The sequence below is a fragment of the Artibeus jamaicensis genome, unplaced genomic scaffold (genome assembly GCF_021234435.1).
Source record: "Artibeus jamaicensis isolate MK-2021 breed Jamaican fruit bat unplaced genomic scaffold, CSHL_Jam_final scaffold_369, whole genome shotgun sequence".
Classification (NCBI taxonomy): Eukaryota; Metazoa; Chordata; class Mammalia; order Chiroptera; family Phyllostomidae; genus Artibeus; species Artibeus jamaicensis.
This window is the reverse complement of record NW_026522042.1, coordinates 10,499,459-10,524,932: the sequence shown is the minus strand read 5'-3', so window position 1 is coordinate 10,524,932 and position 25,474 is coordinate 10,499,459. Positions and strand designations below refer to the sequence as shown.

Below are 25,474 nucleotides of genomic sequence, written 5' to 3'. Positions count from 1 at the left end.
GCAATTAAATCTTGGTATCCAGATAAGGGCCTTTCCAGGTACCACTAAAGGTGCTCCTAAGGCCTTCACAGCCAAAAGCCAGTACTTTCCTGGGTGTCACTTCTTTTAAATTGCATTTTTAAAAAGATTTTATTTATTTATTTTTAGACAGAGGGGAAGAGAGGGAGAGGAACATCGATGTGTGAGAGAAACACTGATTGGGCGCCTCTCGCACATGCCCCATTCAGGAATTAGGCCCACCACCAAGGCATGTGCCCTGACTGGGAATGGAACCAGCAACCTTTTGCTTTGCAGGACGACCCTCAACCAACTGGCCCCACCTGTCAGAGCTAAATTACATTAAAAGAATAGGGTAGGTTAACCTTCTCCACACCAAGCATTAAAGGTAAGTCACAATGGGCAGTAGTAGCATAAAAAAGAAAAGAAAAAACAAAGAAAAAGAGAAGAGGTACCTTGAGATGGTGTTCCCAAAAAGGATGGATTTGGATATGGACCACCACTAGGAAGAGGAGAACCTAGAGAGGAAATAAGAATATAAGATTTATAAAATAACTCCCAATTTTTGAATCTGATCAAATTAGACACCGAAGCTGTTCCTAAGCATCAGAGTGTGCAGCGGCGCCACTCATAATGTATTCGACAGTTAGGGACCCTGCTCATCTCCCAGCGATCTTCGAACAGCCCCCATGATGGCAAGTGTTGTGGTGGAAGTTTATTTATTATTAAATCATCCATGTCCTTCCTTTTGGATAAATAGCAAATGATCTATAAACACTATCAGTGACATCTTATTTTGTTCCCAAGTATACAGTAAGAACTCATCACTTTTTGAGTCAGATACCTTTAGAATTATTCACCAAAAGTGTACACGTAAATATAGTTTAAAGACTTGTCCATTAAAATATGCAAGGTTTCTAAAATGCAAACTCTATTGAAAACAGCTTCATTCATTGCTTCATACTCACTGGCATAGACAGGAGACCCCAAGATGGGACCAACGTTACTTGGCGGGGGGAGCGTGGCTGGAAACCTCATCTGAGCTTCACCTCCGTACCTATTTGCACAAGAACACAGGCTAGTTTATTCAGTGAAACTGTTCGCCTTGAAAGCTGGAATTGTTTCAAGTCCTGCTTAGCTCTCAAAATAAAGCTTTCAACACCAGAGACTTTAATTCACTGTGCTTACAGTGAAACAGAGTGGGGCAACAACAGTAGGTTTAGAGTTGTGAGTACACAGTTTATTCTTTTTTTTTAAAATTTATTTATCTTTAGAGGGGAAGGAGAGAGGGAGAGAAACATCAATGTGTGGTTGCCTCTAGTGCATCCCCTGCAGGAAACTGGCCTGCAGGGAACCGGGCTGCAACCCAGGCATGTGCCCTGACTGGGAATCGAACCGCGATTGTCTGGTTCGCAGGCCCGCGCTCAATCCACTGAGCTACACTAGCCAGGGCTCAGAGTTTATTCTTGTAATATTACTTATTAATTATGGTATTAGTATTTGTATTACAACTGCAAACCTACTTTTGCCCCATCCTGTATATAGATACATTAAGAAAAGTAATTCAGTAAAAGTTGACTTGGAATTCTACCAGGAAGTGTTATAAGGAACTGGCAATTTCTAAATACTGGACAGCAAGCCCTGACTGGTATGGCCAGGTTGGCAGGGCATCATTTCACACAGCAAAAGGTCGCCAGTTTGATTCCTGGTTTGGGCACATGCCTGGGTTGCAGGTTCCATCCCTGGTTGGGGTGCATACCAGTGGCAACTGATGGGTGTTTCTCTCTCACATCGATGTTTCTCTCCCTCTCTTTCTCCCTCCCTTCCCCCTAAGAATAAATAATATCTTAAAAATTATTTTAAAAAGGTCGCCAAGGCATAAAATTTACTTAATGAATACATGGTATTGTCATTTTCATACTAAAGTATGATTAGAAGGTATTTTTGAAATTTCTTTTAAACGAGACAAATCACATTTCAAATTCTTATCCTGAGCTAAAAAGTTTCCAAGTACAGTATCTTTCTGATACGAAGTTTCCTTGGAGAGATTCAGAATCCTCCAGTGCCAATGGCAGGCACAAAGCGGAAGTGATCTAGTGCATGGGGAGTGAAAACAGAGACGTGATGGCAGCCGAGGCAGAAAGAACGCACCAGACGGAAGAGTGGTAACTGCATGAACTGCTGCTTCCTCAGCCCTGTAATCTTCCCAGAGCTCACCTTTTCACAAATGAATTTTACCTCAACTGTTTGGCAAGCCCTTAAACTGTCACAATCTCCAATGCAACCACTGAAAAAAGTGGCCAGGGACAAAAAGAAAACTGTCACACACCTGAAGAAAGCTCGAGTAGCCCAAGCAGATATTTCTCTATCACAGGCAGCGGTGGAACAAGCAAGGATAAGGCAAGTTGCACAAGCCTGGTCTTCCTGTTAAAAAAGAATATCTCCCCTTATATTAAGCATTAACATTTAAGAAAAGTTTTGTTTAATGCTGTACCCAGCGTTTAAATCTGTGCCAAGCATGCAGTTGGGGCTCAATAAATATTTTCTATCTGAATGATATCAGCTGACGTGAAAAAGGAAAAGTAAACACTATTAGTTTTAAACTTAGAGCCTATTGATACTGTTGCCAAATATCAGTACATGTTTAGTCGTTAATGTAAAGCAACAGAGACTGGTAAGATTGCCTGTTAATCACAGTATCTTTGGTCTTAACATAGAATTCAGCTGTCTTTCCCATTTTCTTGTTTAAATTATCATCATGTTTAAAAAATGGTACAAGTAGTTACCTGATGTAATTTAAAGAATCTTTCAATCTCGTCTCCGTCTCCGCCCACATTACTCACAAGCAGATGCCGCAGCTGGTCTACTGGTCTAAGTTTATGAAACATAAGACTCCCCTAAGAAGTTGAAAAAAGGGAGGTGAATCATCAATTTACCAAGTCTAGCTGGTAAAAACTGACCCTGTTATTTTATTTAGTAAAGTCAATAAAACAAGCAAACAAAAGAATAACTTGAAGAACACAAAGCACACCGATGACACGGGGCACCTGTCTCCATCCCGTCTCCCAGCGAGTACCAGCTCTGCCCTCAGAAGCCAATAGGAAGCCCCGCGCTGCCAGCACGTGCTCTCACCACGCACGAGGTCAAGGTTTACATGGTGTTACGCTTAAGAGAGCCGGCGCTTATGACTTGCCTTTTTTTTTTGGCAGAGGTGTTTTCTTATTAATTTAGGAAGTTCTATTACAGGGTCAAGTAAATACCAGAATTTAGACTATGATAAAAGCTTCCCCTCAAACCAGAAGATTGGAGTTAGATTATCCATTAAGAAATTATGGGCACATTCTTTTATGAACCTCAAAGTGAGAAATTTATTTCTTTACTACCATATAAATTCCAAAAGATAACTTGAAAATTTCAACCGCTTGTAAATTTATCCATATGGAAAAATCTTAATAGATAAAATCAAATGACAAACTATGAAAACTCAAACTATATCACAAAAAGTTCCCTTGATACACAAAGAGCTTCTGTACATTAAATAAAAAAGACAATTCAACAGAAAAGTAGGTACAAAGTACAAATAGTTCACAGGAAAACAAGCATTAAAGTGACAGTCAATCTCACTCCTCCCAGGCTGGCACGTTGTACTTGGACAGAACAATGTGTGTGTGTGTGCACACCAGGAACCTGACAACACCTGTCCACATTACAACGCACACACTCTTTGGTCCGGCAGAGGCAATTCTACATGCAAAATGATACAGGCACAGGTTGGAGAACTGCTCTGAACAGCAAAGATGACCCACTAACAGTGGCCTAGTTAAATACGGTTCATCCACATAAATGAATACCTTTCACTCATAGAACAGACTGAGAAAGTTTTTCTATAATGATATGGAGACAGCTCCACAGCACATCTCTGAAATGTAAAAAGCAGAGTATAACGCAGTGTATACAACACGCTACCACTCGTTCAGAAATGTGTTTGTATTGTTTGTGGATTGTGACACATCCTTGGAAAGAAATACAGCTGCCGAGGACTCTGGGGGCTGGGGGGGAGGAGCCTGAAGTGGGAGGGAGACGGTACTTGGTCTAGGCCTTGTCACACCATTTGAATTTTGTCAGTGCATTGCTATTCAAAAAATAAATGTTAGGTAAAATTTTTAACATTTAAGTGAGAGCAATACAAAATAAACTCAGTTTATTTATTTTATGCTATTAAACACGGATGATAGAATAGCTACATTAGAAATATAACATTATAAAAAGCAAGTTCTCTCTGTTGAATTTTGGGGATCTACAAACTATTTCTTTCTTAAGAACACTCCAGGAGAAAACATCCCTACGCACTCAGGTAAATGACTCCACCCCGCGAGTACGGCAGAAGACACACACCAGTCACTGCTTCTCTCGGCCTTCGCCGTCACAGCGGGCGCCTACCTGTGCCGACAGGAGAACGAACTTCTTCGGCGGCAGCATGTGCTGCTGCACGACGACCGGCGAGTCAGTGATCGGGATGTGGTCCTTATTTAAGGGTGTGATTATTTTATCCACTTTCAACTCGTCTATTGCAGAGAGAGCCCAGGAGTGGCCGTCCACACGGGTCGTCGTCTACAGAGGAGAAACCGACTTTTTATACTACTAAACACTACTAAAGTTGGTAGTAAGGAAAACACTACTTACTACTTACACCCACTTTTAACACTACTAAAGTTAGTAGTAAGGAAAACACTGCTTACTACTTACACCTACTTTTAACACTACTAAAGTTAGTAGTAAGGAAAACCTTTAAAAAGAAAAAGTTGTAGAGACTTAATCTGAAATTAAATATAGGATTCAATAAATACATTAATAAATATTCTCAAAAGCCTATATTTAATTTTTTGCTGTCTAATTCTTTCAATCAGACATCCTCTACAGTAACAAATAATCTATCCATATCAAGGGATAAAGGCAAATTTTTCCTAAGATAAACTATAAATAGCATTTATTAGAATCACAGTTCTTTCCATAACCAAAGATTTCCTCCTACCACCTTTCCAGGGCAGACTGATCTGCACTGGAAGGCTCAGTGTTTATATTTTGCTGACACGTGGATTCCTGCTCTCTTCTGAAGTTGTATTTGTTTTCTAAGCTATTTCTTCTTTTAAAAAAGTATTTAGGAAGGTATTATGATAACTTTTACAGATGAGGAAATTGAGGGCCAGAGACATGTTAAGTCCAATGAAGCACAGCTTCGAGGAAATGGAGCCAGAATTCAAACCTGTAACCCCTAACTTTGCACCCCATCAGGACAGGGTTTGTATTAAGTTCTGAATCCTCAGTCTATCACAGAATGAGACACACAGTAGGTGCTCAGTAAAGTCCAGAGAATAAAGGAAAGTATTCGAGAAAGGTGCTCCTTGCCTCCACACCAACCTTCTGCCTGTACCCCAGCAACCTGGTTCATGCCAGCAACTTGGAAGAGCCCTTTCAGACCATGCACCCTCCTCCTCCCACCTACACACCTTCTCCCACTCGTCCTAACGAGAAGGGCTTATGCTGCAGAATAACCAGAAGGCCAGTGACAGCTGGAACCAAAATGCCTTTACAGAAATGGCTCCAAAGGTATCAGGAGTTGTTGGTTAACCTGGTTTGGTTAGCACCTTCTGGGGGCAGGCAGCATGAACTGTGCTGGGGCATCTGGGAGGACGGCAAGGGGTGGGAGCACATCAAGGGGAGGGAGCTGATCGTCCTCATGGGCAGGGATGGGCCACCCAGCTGTGGGGTTGGGCTAGGACCGCTGGGGACACACTCCTCACCAGAACCTCTACATCATGGAGTATGTGGTGGTGTTTACTTTTAAAACACAATTATGTGCTTGTGTGTGCACACTTGGTACGTAGGGAAGAGAAAAGAAATAAGATGGGGGAAATGTTCATAATTCACTAATATGGGGGGGTCAAGTCACCATTTGCTCTATTCTTGAGTCTATTTGAAAATTTCTATAATTAAATTGTTTTTAATTTAGGGAGAACAATCAACTATAGAGATCATTAGAATAAAATTCTGTCATACCTGTAATGGGTGGCCTCACAATAACTAAAAATATAATACATTTAAATGGGACACAGAGAAATTCTGAAAAGATACATGCATTTTCACGTATACTATTAAAAAATTCTACAAGAGCTTCAATGTTTATTTTAAAGAGTTTTAATTATTACTGTGACTTCTAACATTACAGAAGAAAAACAAAGAATAGAATACTTTTTTAAATATGCTTTCTAATCATGCGAGGTTTTTATAAGCAAATAGTAAAAAATCAGAAGATAAAGTTTCTTACAATTATATTCTTCACTTAAAATAATGTAAAAAGTTCTATACAATTACCCTGATCATTTATACCTGGGTTTCCATCATAGGCTTTTGGAAAGGAAATGTGTCGTGGTTCACACACCACAAAATGTCACTGTCTTCATTTTCTGAGGCTGCCATCAGTAGAACACCTAATAATTTAACACACAAAGTATAGGATGCCAAATTATATGTATCCCAAATAGTAACAATGTTAATTATTAACACTAATATACATGTAGCATTAAGTGTTATAGGAAAACAAGTTACAAAGTAAAAACTAAAAGCAGAATACCTAAAAGTTTAACACACAAAATCTTATGACGCCAAACTATATGCATCCCCAATAATCTTAACAGTAATTAATAACACTGATCTATAAAGCATTAATCATATATATGTAAATGATTTACAAAAATAAAACTAAATCCCCTAAAAGGACATAAAATTTTTGGTAGGGTAGAATCATTAAAAGTGCCAGATCTTATAGTGTATTCTTTCAAGTAAACACTTATTTTTTCTCACATTTTAAACATTTCTTTCTTTCTTTTATAAAAAGGATTTTATTTATTTTTAGAGAGGGGGAAGAGAGGGAGAAAAAGAGAGAGAGAAACATCAGTGTGTGGTTGCCTCTCCTGCACCCCCTGCTGGGGACCGGGCCTGCAACGCAGGCATGTGTCCTGACTGGGAGTCAAACCAATGACCCTTTGCTTTGCAGTCTGGCACTCAATCCACTGAGCCACACCAGCCAGGCCACATTTTAACATTTCTAAAGTTAGAATATATTTTACCAGCAATGGATTTATCAGTTTAATTATTAACTTTAAAACACATGTTTAATATACAAAAATGCTCTGACATACAATCAATGATATCTAATATTTGATAAAATAGAGTTTACATATTGGTTAATTCAAATACATCATAAATAATAACGATGAAGTCTGCAACAGAACGGCAAAGATAAATACACTATAAAAGCATTATCTCAGCAACACTAGCTGATGTTGCAGTTTGATTTTGAAATATATTCTCCTGTGCTCAATTTCAGTTTCTTCCACTACTCTGCTCTCTTTGGAGAGCTCATTGGATTGAGCACCAGCCTGTGAACCAAAGGGTCACCAGTTCGATTCCCAGTCAGGGCACATGCCTGGTCCCCAGTTGGGGGGGGGGTGTGCACGCGTGAGACAAAATCGTACATTGATGTCTCTCTCCCTCTCTTTCTCCCTCTCTTCCCCAATGTCTAAAAATAAATAAAATCTTTTAAAAAATCTATTTATGATAGCATCAAAAAAATACTTACAAATACATTTAAAAAGTACAAGATTTATACACAGTACAGTGTACATATATTCTAAGAAATTAAAGGTCTAATAAAAAGATATCCCATGTTCATGGATTTGAAGACTTAACATGGTTAAAATGGCAATATTCCCCAAGGTAATCTACATTTTCAACTATCAAAATCCTACCTGATGTTTTTGAAAAAACTGACAAACACTAAATATTTCTGGTATTACTGGACAATTCCATGTACCCAAGAGGGCACAAAGATTACTACCTCTAGAGTCTTGCTTTCTGCTAGCTGAAAGAGTTGACAGCCTTCAATTCATCTCCCAGTTCCCCAACGAGACACCTGTCTTTTTCCACAATACAATCAGGTAAGAGAGACAGAATCAATTAAAGCTGACATAACTTTTTTAAACATAAAGCCTGTTTAAACATTCAAAAAAAAGGGAAAGAAAAAGAAAAGATAACACTGACAAACGGATTCTAAAATCCATATGAAAATGTAAGAGAGCCAGAACAATCAAAACAATCTTGACCAAAAAAAAAGAAGAAAATCAGTTAGAATTTAAAACTTTCATCCAAGAGAGAGTAACTCATACTGAGTTACTGGCACAAGGACCAATACAGGCCAAGGAATAAAACTGAGAACCCAGAACCCATACACTTCTGGGCAGTTCACCTAAGACAGCGGTGCCAAGACAATCGGGGGAAAGAAGTCTCCTCGGCAAATGGTGCTGGGAACTGGATGTGCATGTGCAAAAAATGACGCCAGAGCCCTGCCTCACGTGATACAGAAAATTTAACTCAAACGGACTAGGGACCTGAATCTGAGACTGAAACTGTGACACTCCTAGATGAAAACATCTTTGTGGACTTGGGGTAGAAAACTTCTCCTAAAGTAAACCCAAAGTACAGAAACAAAAGAAAAAATAGATAAATTGGACTGCATGTAAATTAAAAACTTTTGTGGCTCAAAGGACATTCATTAGAAAGTGAAAATATAACCCACAGAAGGACAGAAAATATTTGAAAAACATATACCTGATAAGGGTCTCATGTCTATAATATACAAAGAACCCTTACATATCAATAATCAAAAAACAATCTGATTTTTAAAAGGGCAAATGCTCTGAATAGTTACTGCTCCAAAGATGTACAAATGGCTACTAAGCACAAAACAAGATGCTCGACAGCACTGCCTGACGGGTAAGTGCGAACCGACACTGCGGTGTTGGCGGCACTTCACAGCCCTGAGGGCAGACGTAACAGAAGACAGGAAAGCAGGACGGGCAAGAACGTAACAGCCGCGGACCCCTCACTCACTGGTGGTAAGAATGTGAAGTGGTAAGGCTAAATTTTATGATCTAAGAACTGTATCTCAATAAAGCTGTTCTTTTAAAATGCTGTGGGAAGTACATGCTATGATGCATTTGAAAAATTCTACTTGTAAAGGGAAGTTTCATTTGGGTGTTAAAAATGTTGTTAGAAACATTAGAATAAGCATAGAAAGGGAATCAAAACTAACATTTTATAAGTGCTTTCTCATCATGGGAAAAAGCATAAAGATTTTTCAAGTTCTGGTGTTTAACTAGAATTTAATTTTTTTATCATCGAGATTTCAAATTCTTGCACAAAAAGCTCTCCACATCCGTAAAGACACTGGCACAACAGGCCTGGTATCAGAAAAGTCATCTGCATTCTCCTAACCATTCTGAAGGAAGAGAGTTCAGATTCTATCACAGTGAATACTAACACTGATTGTGACCACTGAGTTTATATGTATAAGGCTAATAACTTTCTAAAATTAAAACACTTTAAAGGTACTTATCTATTGAAAAATACTATAGTTTTTTATATACTTAGCAACTGAAAATGCTTAAAATATTACATTAACATAAAAAAGTTCCTGGATAAGACAAAAAAACATTGTATATTCTATTGAAAAATCTCTTTATTTTCAAATGCCTCAGATGCATTCTAATTCTAGTAACTTTAAGAATCCAGTATTCAGCATGAGAGTATTTCGGAACTCACCTTTACTGTAGAGAGCTTTATGTACTTTTGAAGGCTTCTCCACTGTGGAAGATGCCGAGAACCCAGGCGGTAAGCGGACGTGAACCAGTGTCAGTGTGCTAGGTCGTGCTAGTGGCTGTCGGAACGGACAGGTGCTGAAGTACAGCCTCACCCCTGATGATGGGGTAAAATGAGAAATCAGTAACAGAAGACAAAAGACCTGAGGCACACACGCTGTAATTAACGCAATTCCAAAGAGACACACAGAACTGTTACAGCCATGCAGCACTTCCCAGAAAGAGCCTGCAACTATAAGCCAGGCACACTTCTGTTCCCATTCAGGCTGTGTCAGTGAATGGCCACTTTAGTCTTAGGGCCTGGCTTTACATCTATAAAATGAACACAGAGAACCGAGGAATCTCCCAATTTTCAAAAGCCTTAATTTTATCAATTATTAATATGGCTTTATAATTGATGCAGAAGTAAAAATTTCTCTCATAGTTCTAATCACAAATTTCCAAATCTGAGGACTATTAAAAGTTACCAAAGCAATAGCAAACATAAATAAAACCACCTACCAGCATGCGTGACAGCCAGTAACTGACAGTCCAGTGACTCCGAATTTTCGATCACTGCTATTTGAACAATTGGTTTAAAAACAGAGCGATCTATGGTCCTAAAAAGGAAGGGGAAAAAAAAACTAGTATGTTTCAAAAATGTGTCCACTGAGTAACAAGGAACATTTCCCACCAACAATTTTACATGTTGAAATCTGTTAAACTAGTTTACAACTAACTTTTCAGGAAACTAACAACAGCAGTTAAGAACTGGCAAAACCCATGAATATTATGTGTTGCTTATATTACTTAATAGTATTAAGAGTAACCGTTTCCAAAGATCATAAAAGAAGGCTAAATCCATTGGCTAAATGACTAGTGGGGAACAAGATGTTCTTAGGGCATCAAGTTCTCACTGTAAAAGTTACCACTAATTAAAAAGGAGAAAAAAATAAGCCTTTATAAGGAAGAGATCTAGCAAACACCGTCCTGACCGACTGTTCAACAGTGGTAAACTGGTACTGTGTGCCTCCTGATGTAACGCTATGAGTAATTCACATTAGCTATGTAACATTAGCTTAAAAAGTATTATCTTGACTCTAATAAGGAAAAACAGGCAAATTCAGAAAATTCCTGCCCCACCCTCCCAAATGTCAATATTTTGAAAGAAAGGTAGTGGAAGTTCTGTTCTATATTGAAAAGACTAATGACTAATGCAACTCATGAGCTCTGATGAATTTGGAAAAAAACAAAGGGAAAAAAAATTATAAAAACTGTTGGGGCCCTGGCCAGGTGGCTCAGTTGGTTGGAGCACCATCCCATACACCCAGAAAGGTTGCAGGTGGGATCCCCAGTCAGGGCGGGTACGAGAGGCAACTAATCAGTGTTTCTCTCCCTCTCTCCCCCCTCCCCTTTTCTCTAAAATCAATAAACATACCCTTGGTGAGGATTTTTTTAAAAAAGAATTTGGGGGACTATTAATTTCAGTATGAACTATATAATTATGAGATGTTACAAAAATTACTCATTTTTAAGTGAGGAATTGTTTATTTTGCTTTTGTAAGAAATTTAGGAGAAGGATTCAGAGATAAGGTCATGATTTCTACAATTTACTTTCCAAACGGCTCATAAGAGAGAGAGTGAGCAAACGAGGGAAAGTGTTAACTGGTGAATTTATACAAAGGGTACATCTGCTTTTACTATGCTGCCCTTTCAACTCTTCTGTGGATTTGGAAAGTTTCCCAAAAACTGCTGGGGAAGAAAAAGGAAACCCTTTGTTTTAGATTATCTGCCTTGAGATTTTTTTTTGTCACTGAAGGGCAAAGAAAATGCTGATTTTTCACTAGGTTATCTGCATGTAGCAATAACTGAAGCATGCAGATAACAGATGCTGAAAATGTGAGGCCCTTGCTATTTGAAGAGCCTTCTGTAGCTGAGCTAAATCAGCTGTGATATGAGTAAATTACAGTGTATTATGTCGAAAGACTTAGTATCTAGCTTGGGTTCCAGCATTTATTTAGGAGCCAGACTTTAGACAAATCACAACATCCTTCAGTTTGTTTCCTCACAAACACAACGTGGGAAACACCTGAGATCTTGCTCCTGGGCTTGTCAGTTTGGCTCAAATAAACGCCTATAAAAATAAGGAGAGGGGGGAGGAGGGAGAGAACAACACGGATGACACAACTGTAAATTCAGCAATTCCAAACTGCATCCTGTCAATCATCAGACCAACTAAACTCACTGTGCAGGCCTCTTAAAAAGGTGGAGCAGTTGTAAGAGGGAAAATTCCCTTAATACCACAGCTGTAATGCCTACACAGACCACATAAAGTTTCAAAGAAAAACACATGTCACGCGGGATTTTACACAGTAAAGCCAGTCTACCTTATGTTTTAAAACATCCAATATAAGAACGAAGGTCTCTAGCAGCTCTATTTCAAACATAACTGATGGTGACACTTCCCTCAACATCCCCCATCCTTTAGAGACATTCTGAGAAGGAAACAATTTTCCTATGCTGCATGTGAACAGTACAATTATGCCTGCAAATGAAATGTCTGACAACAGATGACACGTCACCTCGCGATGTTTCCAGCAGCGGAGACGATGGAATTCTGCGACACTGAGGCAACTCTGCTCATTCCCTGTCCATCGCTGCCCAGATCATAAACCTGCACGTGAAACATTGTACCCACTGAAATACAACTATAATCTGTTTACATTTTATGACTTTATTAAATAGGCTTTTCTTTTTTAGGGATCCTTTTATTTTGGTATTTTATACAAATACAAAAAACATTCACAGATTTGGAATTTCATTAAAAAATGGTTTGGATGTTTTTTAAAAAGCACACAGTTGACAGGAAAAGTCTGAGTGACTGAATCTTCTTCCTTAAAAACAGGGATGCAAGGCTCTGATGGGGAGAGCACTGTCCTAGCCAGGGGGGGTCCAACCTTTTGGCATCTCTGGGCCACACTGGGAGAGCTGTCCTGGGTCACACATTAAATACACTGCAACACGTAATCACAACAAATTTTAGACTGTTTTAAGTAAATTTAGAATTTTGTGCTGGGCCACATTCACAGTCATCCTGTACCATGTGTGCAGCTCATAGACCGCAGGTTGGACACACCCCTGCAGGCCAAGGTTGTGGGTTCGATCTCAGGTCAGGGAACATATGAAAAGCAACCACTGGCTACATAAATTAGTGGCACACCAAATCGAAGTTCCTCTCTCCCTTCCTCTCTTTCTAAAAATCAATACACACACACACACACACACACACACACACACACACACACACACACACACACCAGGAATGCTATTCCCACCTTAAATGGTAGTATAATATTAGTACTTACTTGTATCACTCCTTTCTCAGACCGTGTATATAAAATGTTTCTAGAATTATCAATTTCAATTTGAACAATAGGATCTGAAAGACAAGATAAATGAAACAAAACCCACCCAAGATTAACAAATCAAACACAGTGGCAACTTAAATTAAAACTGCTACACAGAACTTTGCATTCGGGGGCTTGCCTCTTCCTCTGCAGAAGCGTAAGGTGTCGCATGAGGACAAAGCCAAGAAGCACTTACATCAGACAACATGCGGAAAAAGAGCAGACACCAAATACTGTGACTGGATGAAGAGCAAGAAATACAAGTTGTCCTATCCTCCAAAAAAACTTTAAGCCAAACCAAAACCAAGGTCTAGATTATTTCTTCGTTCAACAAGTAAACAGTCCATAAACGTTTGCTATGGGCCAGAAACCCATGACACGCTCACACTCAGTCCATTCCTTCCAGAAACTGCGTTTCGTCAACTGAGTGACTGTGAGAAGGGGAATCAGATATTGTAGTCGTAACAGCTTTTTAAAGTTAATTTACCTTATTTCACTGAACATTTTTAGATTATTTCACTGGCACTTCTCATTTTATTAAAAATAAATATTCATTTTGTGTTGGGAACTTGTTCTAGAGCAGACAAAGCACGCACCACATGTCTGACTGGTTTTCACGTGTGCACATGCGCACACATGCACATCTTGCTTTCACGGCTTACGTATGGCTGTTTTAGACACATGTTCCATGATGCTACCTGGACAGAAATTTGGGAGCAAACCCACCCTGTTTCTGTTTCATAATCCTGTCTTCCTTTAAGAGACTTTATGACTATATAAGAAATGTATTTAAAAAGACAAACTTGCGATTGAGAATGAGAATTTCTTAAGAAAATGTTAAGCCAATGATGCTAAAAAATTTTGTTTGCCAAATTTATTGTTTTCTACTTACCATCTTCTGAAAATGTAAATTGTAGCAATGAAGGAACAAGAAAAGAAAGTGCGCTCTTAGAGTGGTTGATTTTCCTACATCTTTGGCTAAACCAACCTGCTTCTGCCTTGAAAGAGAAAATTGAGAGAAGACTTGTAAATGTAGGTACTTCTGTCACAGCAACTATCGTATACCCATGTTTACAAAAATCCTCAAATCACAGTGAAATACCAATAATTGTAAATGAAGACATACTACGCAAAAGTAGCACTAACTTTGGTCCTGTAGTTAAAATAAACATGTAGTTAACCATAATCAAATTATTGCTCTCAACTAAATCAGCTATGTCTATTCTAGAAATCTCAGTTGTGTTATGCTAGTGAACTCCTATTTTGATTCTCTCAAAAACTATTTCAAAGTACAAGGAACATAATAAGCAGGGTTTATAAGTGCCCAAAGTACATAGGATTGAGGTACTTGTATTATCTTATCCCATTTCTACTAAAAGCAAACTTAACAAGAGAGGCCACCACCATCATAATCTACATTGCATTTCTCAACGACTGAGTTTCGCCACACAAAACCATTTTGTGGTACTGAACAGGCCAATAGAAAATGAGCGAGAAAGAAGTACAATGTAATATAAAAAACAGAGCTGACCTGGGTTCTAAATCTAGTTCTGCCACTAATTAGACTACGAGAATATGACTTTATCAGTTTCTTAAGGTTTACCTTATACAAAAGACAATAATACAGAAGGGGAAAGATACACAGAAAAGGACACAAAAAGGCATTTCAGAGTAGAGAAAACATAAATAACCAATAAATACATGAAAAGATTATCAACTCAGTTATAAAAAGTTATTTCCCTCCCTCAAGATTGGCCAAAATTAATAACAGGTTGCATAATACTGGTGTTGCCAAAATACATTCATAGGTGTCTGTTTAGGGTCTCAAATTCTTACAAGGCAATATGAAAATACTAAACAAGTTTATTTTTGTACCTTTATTGATTTTTCCCCATTACCATTTAGTCCCCTTCCTCCCCACCACCCAGGCAATCAGCACACTGCTGTCTATGTCTGCGAGTTCTTTTTCCTTTTTGCTCAATCCCTCTATCCCCTGACCTCCATCCAACATTTAAATGCATATACCGTTTTTCACTGTGTATAATGCGCATGTTTTTGCCCAAATTTTTGAGGGAAAAATAAGGATGCGCATTATACATGGCTAGTACTAATTCCATATCTATATAAATGCTTTTAATTCTTTTATTTATGCTTATGTGTTAAAAGTGTAACTCTAGAAAGTAATAATGATATCTATATATCATTAAAACAATACCCTGGAATATGACAATAGGTTTTATATATAAATGAAAAACTGAATTAAAAATTAAAATGAAAGATCTTTCCACAAAGTTTGGGCCAAAACCATGGGGGTGCATTATGGATAGTAGTGCAGTATACAAGGCAAAATATGGTACATTATAACCCAACTATTAGAATTCTAAAACTCAACACAAAAAAAGTCTACTCATGTGCACAAGGAGGCCTGCAAGAGAACACTTACTGTGTTACTGGGAACAGGAAAACTGAAAACCTGGACGTCCATCAGGGAAGAAGTTGTTTAGTAAGTCATGTATGTCCACTTCATGGACAACTATGCATCAATCACGAAATATAATATCTATCTATCTATCATCACATAGTGACATGGGAAGACTTTCAAGACATAGTTAAGTGAGAAGCCAATTATGTAACAAAATATAAGCAATAATTCAAGTAAAAACAAATACAAAAATACACGATGTATTTGTATATGTGTATCCACACATAAATACATATGTATGGATATTTACAGATATGTACATCCTGTGTATATATCTTGTTCTAAAATACATATGTTTGGATATTTACAGATATGGCCATCCATGTATGTATCCTGTTCTAAAAGCACATACTCAGAACTGATAAAGGCTTTACCCCTGGAAAGGGGACTGGGTTCCGCAGGCCCATGATTTTAACTGTATGTCCGAGTAGCTTCTATAAGAATATATTAATGTGCTTATGTAATTACAAAATTAAAAAAAAATCAAAACCAAAGTCCATTTCTGTTTCATCAAAACGGAGAGAAAATGTTTATAAACGCCAGGCTTACCTGGTAGGCTACTTCATATAAACAGCCATCCTTTCCAGCCAAGAAAATTCTGCCACTGTCGGTGGAAGTTATTGTTAAAAGGTAGGTATTATCAGTGGGCAGAGAATACAAAGGATCTGGAAGCAACTGCATTCCGCCACACATACTGTCATTCAGAACTCCAGAACCTTTATTTTAAAAAGAAAGAACACAGGAATCAGTTTATTAGCTAGATATAGTATATAACATATAGCATTATAATAGATCAATAAAAAAACTAACTCAAATTTTGGAAATGAGCCTAAGAATATGGTAGTAATAGTAGTTATTTTGAGTCACTGATTCAACATTATTTCACCCAAAACAACACAAAAGAAACCACTGAATGTGATTGTGACTGAGGGTTTCTTACTTCAGTGTTTCATGTTAAAAAAGCCATTCAGTAAATCAGAAGCAAAGCAATTGAAGGCATTATTAAAAATCTCACTAGCATAGATTCTTCTTCTTCTACTACCCTCCCTTTATATTGTACATTTAAAACATGCACATTAGTATGGTAAATATATCCAAAATACTGTTTTGGTAGAGCTGCTGTCCTGAAAGATATTGTATCTACAGGGAAATGTGATTTTTTCTATGAGCAAATAGCCTGAACAGTTAATTTAGTGAAAAAAAAAAAAAAAAAGATTAGTTTTTAATTATGACATTAAATTCACCAACATATTCATGCATTTTTAAAATACAACATGTGGGTTGCTATACCTGTTTGCAAATTGGCATAGCTGAGTCCAAGAATCACTATATCCACAGGGGTTGCCAAAACCAGGAGGTGTCGGACATGAGGCAGAAAGATGCCTAAGATAAAACAGACATGGGTTTAGGATGATTTTTTCCAAAAACTTCCACAATTTAAGCATTGACAGAATAAGGTTTTACCTTTATGAAGAGCTAGTGATTACATTGTATATGAAAAGTCTGAACCCAATTAAGTTCTTTTTTTAAAAAAGATTCTATTTATTTATTTTTAGAGAGGGGGAAGGTGGGAGAGAGAAACAGAAATATCAATGTGTGGTTGCCTCTCACGCACCCTTACTGGGAACCTGGCCCACAACCCAGGCATGTACCCTGACTGGGAATCAAACCAGCAACACTTTGGGTTGCAGCCCACACTCAATCCACTGAGCTAGGCCAGCCAGGGCCCAATTTAGTTCCTTTTGATGTTAAAATATTACTACCTATGATCATTTAAGAAAGTAAGTAGCAGCCCTGGTGGGCAGCTCATTTGGTTAGGGCATTGTCCTGACAAGCCAAAGTTGCAGGTTCGATCTCAGGCAACACACAAATCACCCAATTAACGCATAAATAAGTGGAACAACAATTCAATGTTTCTGACTTTATCACTCTTTCTCTCTCCCCGCCTTCTCTCTCTCTAAAAAAAAAATACTAGTAAAAAAAGTAAATAGCAGAAAAGAACTACCTTAGAAAATAAACACTTCAGTATTCAATGCCATTTAAAATCAGTTATATTACAAAATACTTTAGGTTTATTAATATATAGACTTCTATTTGTATGCCTACATTCATAGCAGTATTAATTTATAGTGCCCAGCAGGTGAAAGCCACCTAAGTGTCCGTCAACAGATGAACTGATAAACAAAATGTGGTGTATACATACAATGGAATATTATTCAGCCTTTAAAAAAACTTCTGACATACTACAACAGGGATGAACCTTGAGGGCATCACACTAAGTGAAATAAATCAGTGACAGAAAGACAACTTCTATATAATCCCACTTATTAGCAGGTACCCGGAGTAGTCAAATTAATAAAAAATGAGTTTACATGTCAACGAGTTTCTCAAATGCATTTATATGTCAACACCAGATAATTTAGTTTCATAGGGGACATTACAAAGTAAAAAAATTTTTTGCTAATGCACACTAAGGTATTGTTTAATTTGGAAAGTGTGGTGTGGCTTGAAATGCTATGTGTAATTAACACTGTCATTATGTTCTGATGTCCAAAGTTAGTGTCTCACTTACAGGAAAAGGAAATAACTATGTCTATGACTATGGACACCTCTTCCTGCACATCTGGCCTACCTATGGGTGTTAAATGTTGTAGAAAACTCAACAGGGCTTACAGCATGACCCGGTCTTACTTCCACTAATGAACATCAAGGGGCTTAAAAGCCAGTGTCGTGTATTCAAGGCCGGGAAGCTGAAGGCACAGGCCTTCCATCTTAATGACCTCAAAGTATACCTGACATTTCATGAGTCGATTCCAAAATCTTGAGCTTACGAAAACTTGCACTTTCCTTAAGAAGTCATATCTCAAAGTATTCAGTCACAAATGTATGTCAAAGGAGTCACCTTTGATTACAGAACCTTAGGGAACTCGGACTTTTATGGATGGTAGAAAAGGTCCATAAAACAGTGCCTTGTCAAGTGATTTCATCTTCTCTAAACTCTCTCATGGCCATGGCCACTGTGGCTCATTTGGTTGGGCCTTATCCCACAAAGTGAAAGGTTGCCAGTTTGAGTCCCAGTCGGGGCACATGCCTGGGTTCCAGGCCTGGTCCCTGGTTGGGGTGAGTGTGAGAGGCAGCTGACTGATGTTCAGGTTGATATTTCTCTCCTTGTCTTTCTCCCTCCCCCTCTCTTTAAATAAATAAAATCTTGCCCTGGCTAGTGTAGCTCAGTGGATTGAGCGCGGGCCCACGAACCACACAATCGCAGTTCAATACTCAGTCAGGGCACATGCCTAGGTTGCAGGCCAGTTCCCAGCAGGGGACTCATGAGAGGCAACCACACATTGATATTTCTCTCCTTCTCTTCCTCTCTAAAGATAAATAAATAAAATATTAATAAATAAATAAATAAATAAAGAAATAAAGAAATAAAATCTTTTTAAAAATCTTTCATGTATTTGCTCCAGTATTTTGCAATAGTTGGTAAAAATGAAGGCCACCTCCCTTCAGGATGCAATGGGGTCAAATAATCGACATTTCTCATTTTAGTCAACTCACTTTTTATCAATAAAGTGCACCTTTTTAGCACCTTTAAGAAACTGCCATAGTTCTTTGGGTCTTTGGAATGGCTCAAAGTTTCACTGCCCAATAAAAAGTTGAATACTTGTGTACAAATATGAACACTTACGATCCTTTGCAATAAATCTGTTTTTGCTGTTTTGATGAAGAAACTCAACAGAACCCTAAATCATTGCTTTTTACAAAGTCATGCCATGGCACCAAAAACTTGGCCAATAGAACCTTCAACTTCAAATGCAATTTCAACGACAGTATAAACTGGTGCCTTTTCAAGAGATTTTTGTCCAGAAATAGAAAAATATAAAGTAATTCTCTTCTATTGAGAAGTTCAGACTTTGCACAAGTAGCTGATTAAACCTGAGGCAGGTTTACTTTATTAGAGACGAGGAAAGACTATTCCAAGAATAACATGGAGGGAGGAGTTTATGGCAGGTTTGACTTTCATGGAAGCTTTACTGGGTCATACAGATGAGGTGAATAAACTGACTCACAATCACACCATCACCATAATAAAAACTGCTCCAAAGCAGCAAGCTCGTCCAGCTAAGCTGCCGCCCTGGGAGATGAGCCTGAAGCTGGCTTCTCCTCAATAAGTGAGAAACACTTCCTTGAACTCAAAAAGTGTGATTAAACTTTGTTAATTTTTCTGTAGCCATAAGGTAAAAATTCCTGAGTGCTAGAAAACACACAAGAATTCTTGTTTTATTCAATGAATCATAAAATTGAAACATGGTTTCATGATCTTGATTACATAGAAGCATCAAAAAGGCAGACTTTTGCCCAAAAGCTTGAGTGACTTAGAAAAAAATTACTTTAATTGAAGAATATTTCCTTGCAAAAGGCAAAGTAAAATGTGGACTTTGTTAACATTAACACACATCTGAGTCAGAATTTTTAGGACTTGTTGACAACAAAATCAGAATTGTTTGATTATCAAAGATAATACTTTTGCTACTATATCAAAGACCACACCATAATTTTAATTTGCCATGAAATTTACACTTAAGTAAAACAAAATTTTACTCTTTGTTTTAGATGGAAAATTTATATTTATTAAATGGGGGGCAGCAATAGCTATTAATTTTCATATAACTAAACTATAAGCAATAAGAGAGAATCAAGGTTAAGAATGCTTTTGAGAATCTATGTAAAAATACATTTCCAAAGTAATCATATAAACAATGCATTAGAACTGCATGTTTGTATTTAGTGAATTGTTGTAATTTCAAAATGGCTGTGACCTTTAAAGAGCTTTACTTCGGACCTGCAAACAAGTGAATTCTGCCTACTCTCTCCTTTGGTGGGAAGGTGCCATGGGGAGGGACTGAGCAAAAAGGAAGGAGGACTCGTGGACATGGACAACAGTGTGATGACCGCCGGGGGAGGGGGTGGAAGGGGACTAAATGGTAATATAAAAAATATAATAATGATTATATATTTTTAAAAAAGAGATGCATTTAAATTTAAATCAATCAACTGTACTTGTCAGTCGCTCTGGTAAAAGATGTGGCACAGTGAGGTTAAAACTGAGCTGAACAATGCCTGCGACTTCTCAAAGGTTTATTCTGAACTGTGTTCCCACTTTCCTGGGCTATCGAAACTAAAAACAAAACAAAACAAAACAAAAAAAACCAAAACAATGCAGAGACAAAAATGGTTTTTACAGCAAGTGATGAAAAATGCCTGATACCAAAAAACTTCAGGGAAATCAAGAGTAACAAAATGTAAGCCAGATAAAGTCTGCCTCTAAAATTATTAAACTATACCCAGGAACTATATAGTTTAATAATTTTAGAGGCAGACTCACTTATACCATTATAAAGTGGGGGAAGTGTTAAATATTCCTAATCACTTTATTTCTAATCAGAAGGACTTGAACAAAACTTCAGTAGGAAATTCAACTACTTAAAATGTGTTGTCATTTGGTCCTAAAAACATTTGAAGTCTGTGTACATACAAACCTAACTTAATCAGTATACATATTTATTTCTTACCAGCTTTTGGTTTCACAAGCCCCACGGCAAGAATAGTTTCACTAAGTCCATCAAAATAGGCAAGGTCTCCCCTGTCAGTAGTGGAAGAAAAACATGTTATACACATAAACAAAAAGTTCTGTCTTATAATACTGTGTACAAGTATAGAACATAATGACAAATAAAAGAGCAAACAAACTGCTTTGGTTCCAGACCCAGGCGCAAGGGCCTGCCCAAGGCCAAGTATGCACGGGAACACAGGGGTGCTGCTCCCCATTCCAAACCTGCCCCCCAGGGTGCAAGTCTCAAGTCACAGCCATCTACTGCGGGGAGGGGGACAGGAGCTAGAGGACCTTTTCAGAAAAGCAGGTGAAACAGGAACACGGCGCGACCCACCTGCCCCCGAAGTGCAAGGTGATTCGGGAGCAACGTGAAGCCTCTGGTCCACTGAGGGTGACCCCAGGAACAGCAAAGTGAACGCAGCCCAGGTCCTGACTTGGAAAAAGTCATCTCCCCCCACAGTCAAGGCCGACTGCTAGGCTCTAGCAATTGAAGAAACACGCTGATTTCCCCCTTAAAGTTTTTTTACAAAATTAAATGTATTGGGGTAACATTTACATTTAGTGTAAATGTAAATTTGATGTTACGATGGTTAATAACATCATATAAATGTTCAGCCGAACAATTTAGTAATACATCTGTACACTGTTATGTACCACCAAAGTCTAGTCTCCTTCCTTGACCTTTCACAATGGCATATTTGACCCCCTTTACCTGTGTCCTCCTGTTCCCACCATTCTGTTAAGTCTATGAGTTTATTTCTTTTACATCCCACATGTGAGTAAAAATCACACGACCTGACACACGCCCATTTCTAAGGATAAATGCTGTTTACTTCGGTAGCCTCTATCCCACACACAATGTCCGGCTTTCCGGAAGAGAGCGCGAGAACAAAGCAGCGATGGGAAACAAGCCCCGCTGTCCAAACACACAGCGATCAACAGAACAAGACGCAGCTATGAGCCAAGTGTCTGAACCAGCAGACAGGAAATGTAAAACAAGTATGATCGACATGGTACAGGTTTTAACGGAAAAGGTGGACGCCACGCATCAACAGGTAAGGCACTTCAGCAGAGATGAAAATGAAAAGAAATGAGTAACTGAAAGTGTCCGAAGTAAAATGCACAGGAGAGAAAGAATGTCTTCTGAAAGCTTTTCAGCAGACTTCACGTAAGAAAAGAATCAGTGACCTGAAGTTAGGTCAACAGAAACTGTCCAAATGGAAACCAAAAGGGCAGAGAGCGGAGAAACAAAAACAGAACAAAGCACCCCGAATCTGCTGTACAATACCAAACGATCTAACAAAAGCACAACTGAAGTCTCAGAAGAGAGAGGGACAGAAGGGGGCAGAAGAAATATTTGAAGATAATGGTTGAAATAATTTCCAAAAATAATAAAAAACAACAAAACAAAGATCTAAGAAGCACAGAGAACGCCGAGCAAGATAAATATCAAGAAAAAAAATATGACCTGGACTTTGACCAGAGAGGGGCCATGCAAACAAAACCGAAAACTCCACAATGGCCACTCATGTAGGCCAGTCCAGGCTTCCCATTCCTCCCGCTGTGGCACCCCAGGCTCCTTGGGAACTGGTTCCTTCCCAAGCAAGGCTGATACTGGGGGAGCCGAGGGCCAGAGAATGATGAAACGCACAAAAGTGTCTGCATCATCCACATGGAGTTAGGATTTAATATAGAAAGCTTGCCCTGGCTGGTGTAGCTCAGTGGATTGAGCTCGGGTCTAAGAACCAAAGGCTCGTGGTATGATTCCCAGTGAGGGCACATGCCTGGGTTGCAGGCCAGTTCCCATCAGGGAATGCACGAGAGGAAACCACACACTGATATTTCTCTCCCTCTCTCCTTCCCTTCCCCTCTAAAGATAAATAAATAAAATCTTAAAAAAAATAAAAAATTAAATAAAATAAAAAGCTAAAGGAATAACTGAAACTAAGCCTCAGGTGTCTGCAGAATTAAATTTGTAAATGAAAGATTTATACCCAGTACTTGTGCCTTGATTTCTTTCAATAAGCACAGTGTTCAGGTAATTTTTCTTTATATGAGTTCTCATTTGAACACACAGTAAGGTGAGACTGTTCCATATTCAATTCAGTGCTGTTCCTAGCACAAAACTAAGACACAACAGGCTCAATATATTTGTTAAATGAATATGTCAGATGTTAATGGAAATACAAAAATTTTCAATGAACTGAAAACCTTTTGCATTTAGTTCTCTTGATGAGACCCATACCTAAATAGAGGTTTTATTCTTTAGTATCAAAATGAGTAAGTTATGGTAATATAACAAACTAGGGCAAAATTCAGGGTGCGTAGAGAACAATCATAAGTAAACACCACTGCTATTATGACTATGTAACATTTCAATAAAAATGCCTGTGGGTCTAATTTTTTTTAAAAGATCAGCAAACAAAAATGGTTTCATTTAAGCTACATGTTCTCACTTAGTGTCAATTCTGATTCAGTGATACAATGTTTTGAGTGTGTGTATACATAAGTGCATTAATTACTCAGAGGCAAGAGTAACATGGCCTTCCTACCCCATACCCCACCTAAAGTTAATATGATGAAGTAAGTACTGAAAAGCCCAAATTTTCCTCCAAAAAGCCAAGAGTGAGATCACCAGATCAATAAACTTTAAGCAAAAATGTCTTGGGTCCTCCCTCAGACTCTATTATACACATTTAATTTATACACAGGTGAAGCCCAGAATTATAAAAGTTAAGTCATTTCTATAAATCAGCAGTCTCTCATCCCACAGAAATGCAAGGAAAACAGAAGTCTTTAAAAATGTCAAACCATCTTTCAAAGAATTACTAAAAGACTATCTTCGCTGAAGGACAAAGAGCTTGGGACCTAGACCCCACTACTCAGAGCGGTGCCTAGACTGGCAGCATCACCCCAGAGCCTGCTGCAAATGCACTCTGGACCCTCAGTCAGAACTGCCATCAGATTCCCTAGTTTAACTCCATTCCCCGTGACTGACACCCACACTGGGAAGCGCTGACTGGATGTTAGATGAATGAAAGATTGATTCATCAGGCCATGTCTAATAAGCAGAACACTAGGAGCAATGAAGATAATCAAAATGTAAGGGCCGCTAAAGTATGGCGGCCTTCAGTGCATACCCATCTTCATAGTTCCACATGAATATGTCACTGTCGATGGTGAGCCAGGCTCTGCTGATGGCGGGAAACACGCCCATCATGCAGTTACACTGCATGTCTGAGGTCGGTGGATGTAAGGTAAACAGGTTTCAGTCGCATCTACTTTCAACTTCTTTCCAAAGAATCTGATATAAAATTTATGATTAGAAAATCATGACCTGCCCACTTTTTAATAGAAACAGCAAGTAAAATACCCTGATTTCAAATGACTTTAATGACAACCACGGTGTACGACAGAAACACTTTAATTTATAATTTCCTAATAATGCTATCTGACTATTCGAAATATATTCTGGACAAATGTAGTGTGTGTGTGTGTGTGTGTGTGTGTGTGTGTGTACCATTACGAACTTTAAAAAGAATACTGATTATGAATAACACCCTTCAACTTTGACATTAAAAAGCTGTTTTACTGAGTCAGATTTTTCAACTGTATCAGAGCGAGAGAGATAAAAAAGCACATGGTATGCTAATCACAGTTAGTGACAATGTGCAATACTTATAAATAACATAATTTAAAAATAAGCAAAGATTTATGTTATGTAGTTATAAGACAATGAAATAATTGTGAAAACAAATTAATTTAAAGGAAATATCTTACACTAAATTTTATATAAAATATTTTAAGCACATGGTAAACTACTTATATACTTAAATGTATTTTAAATAAAACCTTTAAATGAACTTACATACAGTACCCATCCAACATAAGACAGGATTACAATAATGAGACTACCAATTAAAAACAGTTTTAAAGTGCTAAACACAACGCAATAGGATACGTCCAAACTGTTCCACAAGTTCAGGTGGGAGAGGAACTCTTCGGATAGAGCTGATCTCTGGAAGGTTGGGCACTGACAGCAAACCAGGTCCCTGTAGAGGATAATCCATATCTGACATGCCAGAAACAGTGGGATTATCTACAAAAAATAAAGTAAAGCATTTGCTTAAAATCAGTCATGTATTGGACATTAACTGGGTGTACAGATGCATTGCAAGCTCCAACAAAATTGTGTATCTGGTCGTTCTACAGCTGCAGAGAGAATAAAATCACTTTGACCTGATGCAAAGGAGACCTGAGAAATTCCAATGTTAAAGTG

At 38.2% G+C, this 25,474-nt stretch overlaps 1 protein-coding gene across 1 annotated transcript in view; it reads right to left on the bottom strand.

Moving 5' to 3' along the window:
• NUP155 (nucleoporin 155) overlaps positions 1-25,474 on the bottom strand; it is a 54,114-nt gene that overhangs the window by 26,300 nt on the left and 2,340 nt on the right. The window contains exons 2-17 of the mRNA XM_037129017.2: positions 25,157-25,294; positions 24,336-24,432; positions 21,155-21,225; positions 16,872-16,964; positions 16,131-16,297; positions 13,992-14,097; positions 13,058-13,131; positions 12,275-12,366; positions 10,215-10,312; positions 9,658-9,810; positions 6,385-6,485; positions 4,438-4,608; positions 2,784-2,894; positions 2,327-2,421; positions 966-1,054; positions 453-515 (exon numbers count right to left, since the gene is read on the bottom strand). Of these exons, the coding sequence (XP_036984912.2) occupies positions 453-515; positions 966-1,054; positions 2,327-2,421; positions 2,784-2,894; positions 4,438-4,608; positions 6,385-6,485; positions 9,658-9,810; positions 10,215-10,312; positions 12,275-12,366; positions 13,058-13,131; positions 13,992-14,097; positions 16,131-16,297; positions 16,872-16,964; positions 21,155-21,225; positions 24,336-24,432; positions 25,157-25,294 (1,719 nt within the window). The remainder of the gene's footprint in view (positions 1-452; positions 516-965; positions 1,055-2,326; positions 2,422-2,783; positions 2,895-4,437; positions 4,609-6,384; positions 6,486-9,657; positions 9,811-10,214; positions 10,313-12,274; positions 12,367-13,057; positions 13,132-13,991; positions 14,098-16,130; positions 16,298-16,871; positions 16,965-21,154; positions 21,226-24,335; positions 24,433-25,156; positions 25,295-25,474) is intronic.